The sequence below is a fragment of the Phragmites australis genome, chromosome 7 (genome assembly GCF_958298935.1).
Source record: "Phragmites australis chromosome 7, lpPhrAust1.1, whole genome shotgun sequence".
Taxonomy (NCBI): Eukaryota; Viridiplantae; Streptophyta; class Magnoliopsida; order Poales; family Poaceae; genus Phragmites; species Phragmites australis.
The window spans coordinates 26,647,335-26,662,227 of NC_084927.1; the positions used below are offsets into that span (position 1 = coordinate 26,647,335).

The 14,893-nt window shown below is 41.9% G+C and overlaps 2 protein-coding genes across 3 annotated transcripts; both read right to left on the reverse strand.

Moving 5' to 3' along the window:
* Positions 1-3,816: 3,816 nt before the first annotated feature.
* LOC133924443 (uncharacterized) lies at positions 3,817-8,238 on the reverse strand. Of its 2 annotated transcripts, none has more exons than XM_062369968.1 (6): positions 8,114-8,238; positions 6,833-7,114; positions 6,391-6,740; positions 5,905-6,309; positions 5,358-5,727; positions 3,817-4,333 (listed from the first exon to the last, which is right to left on the reverse strand). In XM_062369968.1, the coding sequence occupies exons 2-6, from the start codon at positions 7,067-7,069 to the stop codon at positions 4,067-4,069; spliced, it is 1,629 nt and encodes a 542-aa protein (XP_062225952.1). In that variant the 5' UTR covers positions 7,070-7,114; positions 8,114-8,238; the 3' UTR covers positions 3,817-4,066. The 2 variants fall into 2 exon arrangements, with proteins under 2 accessions (XP_062225952.1, XP_062225951.1); XM_062369967.1 differs by having other exon boundaries at positions 6,833-7,117.
* A 1,350-nt stretch (positions 8,239-9,588) lies between these two features.
* LOC133924444 (MA3 DOMAIN-CONTAINING TRANSLATION REGULATORY FACTOR 4-like) lies at positions 9,589-14,379 on the reverse strand. Its single transcript, XM_062369969.1, has 4 exons — positions 14,220-14,379; positions 13,915-14,080; positions 11,691-11,785; positions 9,589-11,594 (listed from the first exon to the last, which is right to left on the reverse strand). Exons 2-4 carry the CDS (start codon positions 14,051-14,053, stop codon positions 9,831-9,833), a joined length of 1,998 nt encoding a protein of 665 aa, XP_062225953.1. The 5' UTR covers positions 14,054-14,080; positions 14,220-14,379; the 3' UTR covers positions 9,589-9,830.
* Between the last annotated feature and the right edge of the window lie 514 nt (positions 14,380-14,893).

A 14,893-nucleotide genomic window follows, 5' to 3' on the forward strand; every position in this document is an offset into this window, starting at 1 on the left:
TATTTATTGCCCTTTAATCTTGCCAAGTTCTTCTTAAGCTTATCGACTTCTTGCTTGAGCTCATCATTTTCTTGCACAATGAGATCATTAGATGGTTCTATAAAAATATTCTCAATATATATCTCATTGCAAATGAGTGAGCTAGATAAATCAATTAAATCGTCATAAAAGTGCAAATATTTACCTTATGATTAAAATTAAATAGGGAGGTAGATTGCTCCAAATGAGCCTTAGATTGAGATTCAATATACTCAAATTTTTCCTTAAGCTCTGCATACTTCTTGTTTAGAAAATTAAATTTGCTCATAATTGCTCATAATTAGAAATAAAGGTAGCATGAATGTCATTGAGGGCATTACATTTTTTAAGTTTCTTAGAGTATTTCTTAATGGCACTTTGTTGCTCATTCATCAAATGAAAGAGTTCATCATAGGAGAGAGAATCCTCATCAGATTTATCATCACTTACATTACTTTACATACCTTTAGCCATAAGACACTTGTGTGATGATGACTTGCGTGATAATGACCTTAAGGAAGAGTTTCTCTTGGGGGAGTGGGTGGCGAAGTTCTCAACACTTGAGCTTGAATCTTCAAATTCACTCACTCATCTTCCCTTGCTTGTAAATATTTTGGCTCTTTCCCTTATCTTCCTTTTGCTCTTGGTCTTCTTCTTCTTCTTGATATGATCAATTGTTTTGACCAAGTCTTTCATGGAGATTCGATGATCAATCTTGGCATTGATCTTCTTGATGTTTTTCTCTAATTGAGAGATGAGCTTGGCGACTTCGGATCCATTTCTTTATCACTTGATGTGCTTTGCTCACCATCTTCATTGTTCCCTTCATCTTCATCTCCAACATCTTCGCTTGAGCTTGACTCTTGCTCTTATCTCCTCATCTTCGCCTTCATGTGTGGGCATGATGCTTGCTTACTTGTGGGAACAAGATTCTTGATGTAGGATAAGGAAGAGGCTTCCATCCCATGTTCATGGTCATCTCATGGGCAGCGATCTTGCCGAGCACTTGACTTAGAGTTATCTTTTTTATGTCATTGTTATCGTAGATAATGGAAACTATCAACTTGTACTTTGAAGAAAGAGTTTGAAATATTTTTCTCACCACTTGATCATCGTCAATTAGTGTAAAACATAACCCATTAATCTAATTGACAAGAATATTCAAACATGAGTACATGTCATTAGCACTTTCATGGGCAAATTGTTTGATGCTATTGAGTTTAGTAACAAGCACATGATATTTCTTATTGCGCACATCATTTGTACCTTCATGATTTTAATGGGACTATTTAAAACATCATGTGCATTGGTGAGAGAATAAACACGATTAAATGCATCAACATTTAAAGATGATAAAAAGATACTATTTATCAATGCATTTAATTGTCTCTCCTTGTTAGTGATGTGAGGTTACATCACTTCATCGGTGACTCTCCAAATATCTAGATTTTTAGCTTATAAAAAAAATAAGACAATAGAATTTTCCAACAGAAAAAATTTGTGCCATCAAAAAGTGGAGTACTATAGTTATCCATCATAATCCCATACGTCATAACTCTAGGATGTTAAGCCTACCAAGAGCACGAGACTCTGATGTGCTTTCGGTCGCCAAGTCTTTTCCGATCACGGCTCTTGAGGTACCAAGTCATCAAGACAAGATCTCAAGCATGATGAGTCACCAAGCCACCAAGACGAGATCTAACTACTAACCTCTTTTCTGGTCACTTGTGCGACGTCTTCATATCAAAGCTTTAGTCACAAAGACAAGAGCCTCTGCATCTCTGCACAATCTTTTTGTTGCCACTCCACACTAAGTCGGAGGGTCAACAAGTTACAGGCGAGTAACAAAGACTCTAAGGCACCGACATACCTCTCGATACACGGTTGAATCACTCCTCGATCTATTCTCTAGGTTGCAGCACCTAGCAACACTTCTCTCTAGGCTTAATAGCACTAATCACTCTCTAATGGTGTGCTAAATTGCCTTGGATGAACACTTTTAGCATTTTGGTGGCTTGTATGTCTTCCCAAGTGTATATAGGATTCTCTGGACTCCAACAGCATGTCACACATCAAATGACTGAGTGGAGGCGTATTTATAACCCCAAACCCGTTAACTAGTCATTTTCCCAACGGCTCAGAAAAGCTGTTAACATCGGATGATCCGGTGAGAACAGTAATACTAACACCGGATCATCTGGTGAGTACAAACTCATAAACTAACTGTTGAAACTCCACTCAAAGCCTCTGTGGACATCGGGCATTCCGATATGACTTCAAATTCATCATCGGACCTTCCGGTGAGTTATCTTGAGCTAGACCGTACCATTTCTTCTCTGCAAAAAATGCTCCGGTGCATTGATCTTCAGAGCACCGGACCTTCCGATGGGTTGTTCTTCATTCTTCAACATTTGTAGTCACCTCTGCAAGAAATGCTCCGGTGCTATACTCCGGTGTGCACAAAACAAGTACCAGACTATCTGGTGGGTTGATCTTCAGTCTTCTGCACTTGCATTCTTCTCTGCAGGAAAAGCTCTGATGTTACCCTGTGCAAATCACCGGACTATCCGGTGAGATCCTTAGGCTTCTTCTCGTTATCAGAAATGCTCCGATGAGTTTAGCACACAGAGCACCAAACTTTTCGGTGAGACTAACAGTTTTTAAACACAAAGCTTCGGTGAGTGCAAACTTCTCTGCACCAGACAATCCGGTGAGGTCCATTCTCTTGGGACTTCTCCAATTCATTCAAATTTTGTTCCAGCTACGGTGATTTCTTGATGTATTGCATCCATGAAATTTACTAAGATATATTCTTGACAAGCATATTAGTCGCAATAACTATATTGTCATTAATTACCAAAATCACCATCATAACCTAATAGGGTCATTTTCGCTATACCCGAGACGTGAACACACATTACATCTGTTATTGGATGGTGGACTTCAACAGCTAATTGTGTCCACTCATTTAGAAAGGCATTGAGGTCTCTCACAATGCTTGTTGCGTGGAAGATTTGAAAGGAAAGAAATAGACGCACCTTTGATAGCAAAGAAAAATCGGTAGCTAGGGTCTTGAGCATCATCCTCGAGGAGGCTGACATCTAGATTTTTGCTAAGGCCGCACCATTTAGAGTGCTTCATGTCACTAGAATAGTCCCTAGTTGTGGTTACTTCCTTTTCCCGGGCTTGGGGTCGCCAGTTCACACAGGCCCCCTCCAGGTCCCCTCGTATACTTTGCCCGTCGGGCTCTCCTGCCGTTTACGTTTCAAAAAGAAAAAAAAAATATAGTAGTGGTCAGTTGTACAGCATGCCAATGATGAAACCTTGTGAATACTGAATCGTTCTGTTATTTCTGAGTTTGTAGGGCGATTTGATGCAACTCCCCATTTACATGATCTTTTTATCTGGAATTTTCATGCAGCTGTTCGATGATTCGCCTATCATATCTGCTTAATTTCTTAGGCAATTCCGATCGATGATCTGTGCTCAATTTCATGGAACGTGAGTACGATCGCACGGCTGAAGTTGATTGATCCTAATCATCAGCCCCATCACCAGCATCTAGTTCATCTGGCAAGCGTGCAAGGCACAAGCTCTACCATGCAAGCATGCATGAAGCGACTCATTGGATCTGCCTGTACACATCCAAATGGATAATCCTCGGCATAAAAATGAAAGCCCTTGGTAAAGATTCTGTGATATCTGTGAATTCTTCCAAACATGCACTGATGGTTTCAGTGCCAAGGACACTTTGTTTCAAGCAGAATTGACGTGAATTCAACTTTTGATAACAGAATCTAAGAATGAACAATTGTCATTCCAATCCAACTTAGGATCAGTTAACTGAAACCAACCAGAAGTCATGGCATAATCTGTCCACTGTCCAAAAGAGAGGCCACCGCGAAACCTATATAGTCCAGACTCTAATAAGAACTAAATGTTCCTAATATTTTACATTCTAAAGCGTTTCAGAAGGCATTTCGCAGTTCCAACACCACCAGCAGCTACCATGGGAGATGGAAAATGTTGAAGGTACATGCTGGAGGGACTAGATGGGATCAATGGCGACACGAGCTGGGGTAGGCCGTGTTTCTTGGCCCTCAGCAAGCTTGACACCAAGCTGGCCTTTGGTACCTCCCCCAAAGGAATACAACTTACCGGATTCTGAGAGGGCGATTGTATGAGAGCTACACATATCTTCGTTAAGCCAATCCCAAGTGTTTGTTGCGCTAATCTGCGCAACCTTTTCGTCTAGCACAACAAATGAAGTCACTAGCTTGGGAGTTCGGACATCTGCATTTTCTGAGTCGTCAGCCTGAAACCAGGAGAGATGAAACGTCAAATTCAGCGATCCAGAAGTTTAAGAGTGCGTTTGGTTGAGTGGATGAGGTGGATGAGAGATGGCTATTCTAATTTTAGAGGTGTTTGATTGAATGAATGGGTAGATAGAGTAGCCAGCGAAAGGGAATATACCATGAGGATGCTCGATGGAGGGATCCGGACAAAACGGCCGGACCGAGCCATGCAGGTTCGTGCTCATTCACTCATTGTATGTATTTGTTTATGTTTTTTATTTAACTCTCGATTTTATTTGGAAGTACAAGAGTGCTCTAAAAATTTTAAACATTTTTATGAGTAAATTAGACTCACTAGTAACCTGTTTTACTTGATTTGAACCAAAAATCATGAGTCAATATTTAAATAAAATTCTCAAAAAAGCCTACTTTTATAATTTCTAGCAATTTTTAATACCTTAAGGAAATTCCCAAAAATCATGAAAAATTCACCGATATTCTTCTCATGTGATGTACTAATTTATAAAAATATTTTTAACCCTAGGTTATTTGATGAAAAAGTGAGTTACTTCGTAATGCTCCATTGGTATGCATTTGTATCATTTCATATGACATTCTTTTTAATTCAATTTGAATTCAAATAAATTCAAACATGCATAAATTCATCCAAATGATACACAATTAAGGGATAAGTTCATCAAAAGATCATCATAACTAACTCAGCTCAGCTAACCAAACAAAAAATTGGTTTATCCTATCCAATCTAATCCCATTAACCAAATAGAAAATTAGTTCATCACATCCATTTTAAACAAACAGAAAATTGAATCATCTTATTCTGAAAAACAGGAATGTTTCTATCCCATCCAACGTCGCTCTCCAACCAAACACATCCTAATAGTGAGTATGTCAAGACCGAAGTCTAACTTTTGTTTTTAACGCAGCTATGCGGATCAGTCTAATCCGTAGCCATCATTAGTTGATTGTTACTACCACTTTATCAGACTGTCCAATACTCAAGCATGAGGAAGATAGTGATCAAACCTGAAAACCCAGATTAGATGAATCCGCCCACCCAAAGGAGTAGACGTCACCATTATCTGCGACGACGAAGGTGGTGTACTCGCCAGCTGAGACGTGCATAGCCTTCACACCCCTCAAGCCTTCCACTGCCGTGGGGAGGGTCATGCATTCTTTTTCATCATCATGTCCCAGACAACCATAGTTGCTCCACCCCCAGGTGAATACACGGCCATCGCAACCCAGAACTGCAGCATGGAAAGTGCCTGCTGAAATTGACAATGGCTTTATATCCAGTGCCTGAAAATGTTCAATCAACTTTGGGATCCCCTCGTTTATCTTGCATCCATGTCCAAGCTTGCCTCCTAAACCGCAGCCTACCGAGTAAACTGACCTGCAAATTGACACTCAAATTCAAATTTTCTTTTCACAGGAGAAAGGGACTATCGACATCACAGAAAGCTCTAAATACTTTTGAAGAAAGGTTGTTCAATGTATGAATGGTGATGCTTGTTTGACAAAATTGTAGCAAGAAGAAGCAAGGAATACTGGGCAAAGGAACAACACTTACATCCCAGTCGGTTGGTAGGCCAACATAAGGAGATAGCAATTGCCGGCAGCAATCTGCACAACAAGAGCATCCTCAAGCGGTCCAGAGAGAAGACGAGGCTCAACATCAGCAAGATCTGAACTATGCCCAAGTCTTTTATCACGTCCCCAAGAGAAAGTATAAACCTGACCCTCTCTAGACAGAACTGCAGAGAAGTAGCCTCCTATTGATGCTTGAACTACAAAGATACCTTTCAGAGATTCCACCAACTTAGGACTGCTAGTGTAATTAACGTCAGCAGTCCCAAAGAATTCCAAACCCCCGAAAATATCCTGTCCGAATGTGTACACATGTCCCGTGTCGCTCACAAGCATTGTCCGCCTTGACCCAACCGCAGCTTGTATGATTCTGATGCCTTGCAGAGACCTACAAGGACAAGGGCCAGGCGACCACGGTTTGTGACATTGGTACTTAGTTCTAGTTTTCGGCAAAATCAACATACATTACCTAATAAGGCATGGCTTGAACTGGTCTTCTGTATTCCCAAGACCAAGCTGCCCTGAGCAATTTGCGCCGAATGAATACACATCCCCCTTTGTTGTGACAACAATGCTGTGGCCTGGTCCAGCAATAACCTGAGATTTCTCACGGCGGTAATTCTTCTCACCAACCAACATGTACATAAGGACAAGCTTCCAAGAGCCCCCACACCGCTGCTTCAACCGCTCCTTTTCCTCACGCTTCATTGGCCTAAACATGGCCTTTTGACGGCACATATCAAATGCTGCAAGTTCTGGAAGAGACAGCTCAACGTCTGGTTGGAAGCTTGCAGGGTTCCTGAAGAATTTACATGTAGCCTGGAACAGCAGTGTATCTCTTGATCCTCAACAGCAGCAGAAGCAGTTCAAAGTTAAAATACTGAAAACATATAGTAGTTGCAGAAACTTGCCTCCAAGGCAGCCAGATCTTTAGGGTCCAGCTCATAGGATGAGAGCACATGGAGGAGAATGGACGGGTTTGCAGTGAGGGAGCATCGCTCTGTGGCTTCATTTCCAAAGCAATGGCGTTGTGAGCGATTCGTTGCTGGATGCGATAGAGAAGAGTGGGAACTGGTCTCATTCACAATTTTGTGGAACTTTATAACCACGGAGGCTTTGCTGTCTGTAGCATCCATTGGGCACTGCATGATCTTGCAGTGCCCTTGCGAGCTCAAAATCGGAGAGAACTAGAGCTGCTGAAAAAAGAGGGGCAAATCACATACTCTGGATAGCCCTCTTGACCAACGAACCAACCGTTAGTATCATGTATAAACTCATGGATTTCAAACAGACTAGTCAAATGCATTTTTCTCTAGAAATATATTAATCAAACGCATTGTTATGATAAGGATATAAATTAAGATAAAGAAAACACTTGATCATACAGGTTAATGAGATGGAATCCTAAAGTCAGCAACTCTGAAGATGAAACTGGCCGCACGCAACAGCAAGACTAAACCATAACTGAAGCTAATCATGTAAGTCTATCAAAGCATCCCAAAATTTTAAGAGAAGTTTGTGATACACTTGCACAGAATATCGCTACCACAATCCAATGCATAACACAAACTGCAAGGTAGGTATACATGCTGTTTACTTTTCTAAACAAGTATGCATACTTAAGAAGAAGAAAAGGCACCATCAGTATCATAGGAAACACCGTAACATGATCCTCACAAGATCAATAACCACAATCACAATTACACAGTCAAGCATCATACCAACATTGTCACCAGTCAAAAGATGATTAAGAATATTCATTTTTTTCCTTAAAAAAATATCAAGAAGATTCTTTAAAAATAATTATCCATGATCATACCAAGATAACCCACAATTTCACACTCTGATCAAGGTACCAATCACTAAAATCTCATCTTTAAGGCACCCAGCATCTAAAGTCCCCCAAAATCACCCAAAACCCAAATCCGCAAAACAGCATCGCCCATCGTCAACAAACAACTGAGGCGACTGATAAAAACATGGACGACCGATTAAACAAAGGAAAGATCCTTCCTTTCCTGCATAAATCGGATCAAAACGATAAACTAACCAGACCCATCTAATCGGATTCCCCAAACCTTGCCGATCCCGCAGATTCCACTCGAAAAGATCCCAGAAAACCCAGGGATGGTGGGATTACATGGAATTTCGGTAACGCGCAATCCGATCGCACGGGTCTGGGATCAATCTACCTGGTTATGCTGATCCTGGCAGTGTTGCAGACTTGGGATTTGGGGATGGCTGTAGCCTGTAGAGTTTCCCGGGGAATCGAAGAGAGAGACAGAGAGACATAGGGAGAGGCAAAGAGAGTAGAAATCTACTCCCTCCGAAATCGTTTTAGACTTATACATATAGAAAAATAGATTAAATAATTTTATTACTTTTTATTTATTCTGTATTGAAAAAAATAACTCATTTATTTATGAGAGTGGTAGTATTTATTAAATAAGAATAAAAAGGAAATAAAAGAGAAAAAAATGTATAGAAGTTAAAAATAACTTATATTTATAAAATAGTTAAAGAGGCTAAAACTATCTATATTTACAGTTAGAAGAAGTATTACGTACCTGTCGGCGCCACATCAGCAAAGTGGTTTTTCGGCGGCAGCTCGTCGTATACTCTGACTACACGGCTTGGCGATTTGGCGTGTAAGCCCAAATCATCTCAATCTCTTTTCTCGGAAAACGAACACTGTTGGGTGTTTGTAAAATCGGAAGAGGAGCATTCAAAAAAAAAAAAAGCATACGCATATGCTAACGGAGAAGTTTTTAGTACGTGAAGTATTCCGGTTTGTATTATGCTTCATCTTTACCTTGCCAAACACTGTGTTCGCCTTTGATGCTACAATACCACCTCAACCTCTGAAGTTCAAGTTATTAGGATCACACCTTTTCTTAAATTTTTTGGTGGAGATCAAACTCACAAGGTAAAATCATGGTTCCAAACTTACGAGACTACGAGTCTACTAACGAAACCATATTCATCTACACGCGTAGATAGCTTAGGTCACTTCTAATATCTCATTTATTAGGTGATGTCTAAAAGAGGAGATGAGAGGATAAGAAATTATTATTAAGATGTATCTTGCTAGTTTTTAAGATTTGACAGAGTAATTAGCTTAGAGTCATCTAGGATACTCAAAGAGTAATTTTTTTCCATTAAAAACAAACTCGTTCTCTCTTCATTTTAAATTATTTGCCACATCAGTGTTTTACCTAGCTGAACACTTAATTTATATCTAAGAAACCGGCAGGGGACTATTACTCCCGCCCCCGAATTTATGGGCATAGATATTTAGTTTTCCACACGCCTCCTTACCCCTGGCCCCTCGCAATCTGACTTGTGGGGCGCCTTATTTTGTTTTGATCCCTTGTCCAAGAAAGCGATCACAATTTTTCTTTTGTGTACCTTTCGTCAGAGAAAAGAGCAAACATGTACTACCAGTTTATGCCTTGCATGCTGACACTGACATCAACGAAATCAAAGGCAGGATAATGAATGTCACCATCCTTGACAACATCGCCAAAATCCATTACGGAGAAAAAGCGTCCGATGCACGAAACGGAACCGAGCAGCGACGACGAAGGAACTGAAAGCACACTGCTTCAGAAGCAGAAAGCCATGCGCAGCTAATTACAAAAAATTCCACTGGTTACGCTATATCACATAAGCTGAAACGAAATGGTTTTATTCTTTTAACTCTCCAAGTCATACCTCCCAGACCAGACCAATAGAGCACTACTATCTGAACAAGCCAACACAACCATCCTACAATCCTCCGGTATACGGTAACATAAACGGCTTCGGGTAAACTAGGAACAGGAAAATTTTGGTATGGCGCTAATGACAGCATGGGTGCAGATGTACATATAGGGAGATATTCTTCAAGTTTTGCCCGGTTGAGGAAGCTCAGGAAACGGAGGCGAAGGTTGGCAGCAGCCAGCCACGACCTGTTGCGAGCTCCACGTACGCTCCAAACTTATCTTGCGCGTTCGGGATGTCGAGGATCAGATCATCCAGGCCTTCCTTGACACGAGCGAAGCCTTTGGTCATCTGGTTGATGGTTATCAGCCCCTCGCCGAAGCACTCCTGCAGCAGAGCCAAGATGCTAGCGTCGTTCTGCTTCTCCATTGCCATGACCAGCGCTTTCTTTACCACTTCATGGTTGAAGAAGGGCATTCCAAGGTCACGGATGCAACGGCAGGCTTCCCCCAAGTCACCACCAGTGTTGTATTCTTCCAGGAGCTTAGAGATCTTGTCCTTTGCGTCTTCCACAGCCCAGCCGGTGCCTCCGCCCCAGCACCGCAGTATCCTCTCACCAGAGTGGCGAGCTGACAGCAGGGCACAGGCCATCTGGACAGTTTGACTACCACTGCTGTTTGGGCGAAGTTTGCTGCTGATGTCATCCAAATTCAGTGGAATCAAGACTTCATCGATCACTGCTCTGGCCAGGAAGAGGGCAAGTTCACTGGGAGCATCCACAATGTCAAGGGCAGTGTCCTCTGCTGACTGCAGGAGCACTATGAATCCCTTCATGATGTCATCAGTGGAGAATAGTTCCAAGCTGAGTGAAGAGAGGAGTACAGAAGCCATCTCCTTCTCTCTGTTCTTTCTGTCCATAGCAAGCGTAATAAGCTTCTTGAGGAATATGGGATTGTATTCTGGAGCTGAAAGCTCTTCAAGGCTTCGAATAAGTTCGGGGATGTCATCTGAGAGAAAATACTCCTGAATTATGTGCCCAGATTCTTCCTTAAAACGCTTCAGCTTTTCACCACTTGCATTTTGCATCTCTTCCTCAGGGGCAGCAGATTTACTCAAAGAAGCATCAAGCCAACCTTCAGATATGGCTGTTGAAACCAGCTTGTCAAAAAGAGTTTTAGCAGTAGGAATATCAAGGCTCAGGTCATCAACACTCTCAGCTAGTCGAGAAAAACCCTTTGACATTTGATTAGAACTGATCAAACAACCTGCAGTTGCCTCCTTCAACAACTTCAGGATTAATGGCTGCGAGGACATGTTCTCCATGGCAAAGGTGAGAGCACATTTCACAACCTCATGATGGAAGAATGGAAGGCTCAGCTCCCTTATGCACCTAAAGGCTTCATCTATGTCTCCACTCTCTATATACTCTCTCAAAATATCCTGGATCCTCTTTTTGGCCTCTTCCACGGTGAATTGAGTGCTCCCGCCCCACTTGCGTTCAACTAACTCCGCATGGTGGGGAGCTGACAAGTAGCTCTTCGCAGCAACTTGCAGAACGTCAATACCCTTGGAAGATTCTGGAAGCAGTGCTCTGGCTCGAGTGAGGAAAACAGGAGGCAAGATCTCATCAACAACAGCACGTGCAACAAAAACAGCCAAGACATCAACAGCATCTGGTATATCAACAGTCAGATCTTCCGATGACTCCAGAAGCATCATAAAACCTTCACCCATCATGTGGGAGCTAAGTAGATCAGCATACAAGGCAGATAACAAAACTGACGCCATTTCTTTTTCTTTGTCATGACGGTCCAATGCCATGGATATGAGCTTCTTGACAAAGTAATGATGAAACTGATCAGATCCAAGACCCCTTAGCTCGGAAGCTGCCAGTTCCACATCTCCTGTACTAAAATACTCCTCAACTACTGGAACAACAAGCTTTTTATAGTCTTCTAATGTAGCAGGAACCTGCATTTGCAGTGATACAGAGCACTGCTAGGTTAGCGTATCATATCAACAAGGAACAGAATGCAGGTAGAATCAAAGGGAGTAGCCAGGCCAAACCTTACTGTTCCCATTAACTAGTTTATTCAACCCTTTAGATGGTAAGGAATTTGCATCTTCAAGGTTGTCTTGTTCAGTTTTGCCACCAACATCGTCTGAAAGCAATATCCACAGAGTTACCACAATATCAGCATGGACTATTAACAAAAAATAAAGTGAACAAGATCCTATCTCCTTCAAAAAGATTGTTATAATTTCCAGTGCATGATCATGAATGAATCTTGAGATCTTCAAATGTATTATCAAGTTCCCATGTCACCACATAAAAAAATTTGACTCCCTCCGGTCACAAATACTTGACGTTTTGGACAAGATCCGTTCAAACTTTGACTATCAATAACTTTTAAAATATTTGGCTTGGAAACATGGAGATCATGTGTACATTTGGTTCGAAAAATACATTTAGAACTTATAAATTTATTGGATTTTAAATATATTCTAGCAGAAAATAGTGGTCAAAGGTACATATTGGAGACTGTAGCATGTCCAAAACATAGTATTTTTTACCGGAGGGAGTACATGACACTGTATGTTATTATCACCAGTTCACCATCACTTCTAGTGTCACGTACATGTAATGAATAAATGTGAAAATGACCACAAATGACACATGCCAAAACAAGGTATGCATTCATTATATATAGTAAAATATTGCCTAAACAACCATAACTAAACGTGATTATTTAAGAACGAATCACGCAGACCCAACTACACAATGGCATTTTTTGGGGAGCATATCACCTCTATTCCATTTAGAGACCAAGAGGATTGTGCTTGTGAACAAACAACCTAACTCTATAAACTAGCTCCATATAACTTGAGGCTCACAGTAAATCACACTTAACCTTTTATAGAAAAATGAGTAAAAGCCCATTAGTTGGAGCTTATTCCTTTCGCAGCTTTGCACTCAAGCTTAAGCCCCCGAAAATGTGTTGCCATAAATACCAACCAATTGTGGAAAAAAACAGCAGCACTCACATCAACATATATAGATAACTGAAACTGACAGATGTGTTACTTTCATGGGCTTGCAGGCCAGCAGGATGTAACTTCTAATAAAAAAATAAATATCATTTAGGGTTTTCAACCTTTTTCAATCAACAACAAGAAAACTAAAAACTATCGGAAACAGCTAGCAACGCAATCTTTTGGTGGCTTTAAGGCTTTAAGCTCGAGCTTAAACCACTCCAAACAGATGGATACATAGCAACCAATCATGGAACACAAGGGAAGTAGTCATGTCAAACTACATCGAAATCGACAAATGCGTTACCAATTGAACGAGGTAACTTCCAAAGAAAAAACAGAACGTTTTAACTTTGTTGGATCCCTAAGGAGCAAGGATTTTGCTTCTTACCAACATTAGGGATCTAATAATTTCCGACAAGAAAATGACAACCTAGAACTACCAGAAACCGTTGGCAGCGTACTACACAAGGACTCTAGCGACAAGAAACCGAACAGAAATCAAACAACAATTGTTTTCCGCCACTCGAACGACAACGTTCAGCCAATAAGATTAAACAGCACAAACACAATCCATGGTTGGTAGCATTTGCGCCACACTGAAATAAACTCACCAGCATCAAAGACATCATCGCACTTGATTCAAGCTAATCTATTTGCATGCATACCGACACGAAACCCTAAGATCAACAGATTTCTCACCTACCCTGCCTACCATCATCAAACTACCGTATACAGGCCATAACCCCAAGCTACATCAGAGCCAAACCCAAACCTTTTCATCCTCTATGACTCTAACCATTTACTTCACCAGAGTAGCATCTCATAGAACTACCAGAAACCTTTGCCAACGTACTACACAAGGACTCTAGTGACATGAAACCAAACAGAAATCAAACAAGTATTGTTTCCCACCACTCGAACGACAACGTCAAGCCAATAAGATTAAACAGCACAAACACAATCCCAGGTTGCTAGCATTCACGCCACACTGAAATAAACTCACCAGCATCAAAGACATCATCGCACTTGATTCAAGCTAATCTATTTGCATGCATACCGACAGGAAACCCTAAGACCGACACATCTCTCACCTACCCCGCCTACCATCATCAAACCACCATATACAGGCCATAACCCCAAGCAACAGCGGAGCCAAACCCAAACATTTCCATCCTCTACACCAGAGTAGCATCTCACAACACAATTCAGTGCTTCAGAGAGGAACAGAGATACTATAAGGATGAAAAGCGGTCACCTTTCTTCGTAGGGTGGTGGTGCGGGAGATGTCGGACGGCGATCCCGCCGTCCGCCGGCGCGCCCCCGCTAGTGGCCACCCGCAGGTGCCCCTCCGCCAGCATCCTCGTCGGCGACATCGCTCCCTCATCCGCCGCCATCTCCCTCTGCCTCCTCCTCCGCCCACCCTACACCGCACACAGAAACACACACACACACACATCCGACACACCCCATACAGAGATCACACCACCACCAAATCGAGCGAAATCAGAGCCGAATGGCGCCAGTCCAAGGCGATTCGGAAGGAGCGGACGGCGGTAGTACCTGTGGAGATCGGAGGCGGCGAGGCGGTGACGGGGACGGGGGAGGCCCGCGCGGATCTCACCCCGGGCGTGGCGTCCGCCGCGCGGTGAGTGCGAGCGAGCGGGGGGACGCAAGGGCAGAGGGGACGAGGGGGAGTTCACCCTTTTATTTATCGGGCTCCCCCAATTCTGACGGTTAATTATTTATGGGCTCTTAATTACCATTAGTCTGGGGTTAAATGGTAAAATTCCAGGGCTTTCTTCTCCTGGGTTTTCTTTTCTTACTTCCCAAGCACCCCGTGAGGACATGGGTGTTTGAACTTATTGACCCGTCATCAAATTGCTGGAGGAAAGATTATTCTTGATCAGTTCTTTTATCATATGGATATTGAAGCAATTAAAAATATTCCTCTAAACTCGACAAACCAACCAGATTTTTGAGGTTGGCATTATGAAAAGAAAGGATCTTCTCGATCACGTCTGCTTACCGAATGCTGGTCCGACTAACACGAATCGCGAGAAATAGTTGGAAAATAAAACTGAGTGCTCAAGCGTTTTGGAGTTGGGCAATTAGTTGAAGAAATTGTGGAAGGTTAAAGTTCCTTCCAATATTCGTGTTTTTGCTTGGAGGTTACGCCTGAACTGGCTCCCTATTAATGTTGTTTCAGTGAGAAGAGGTACGACAAAAATTGCAAT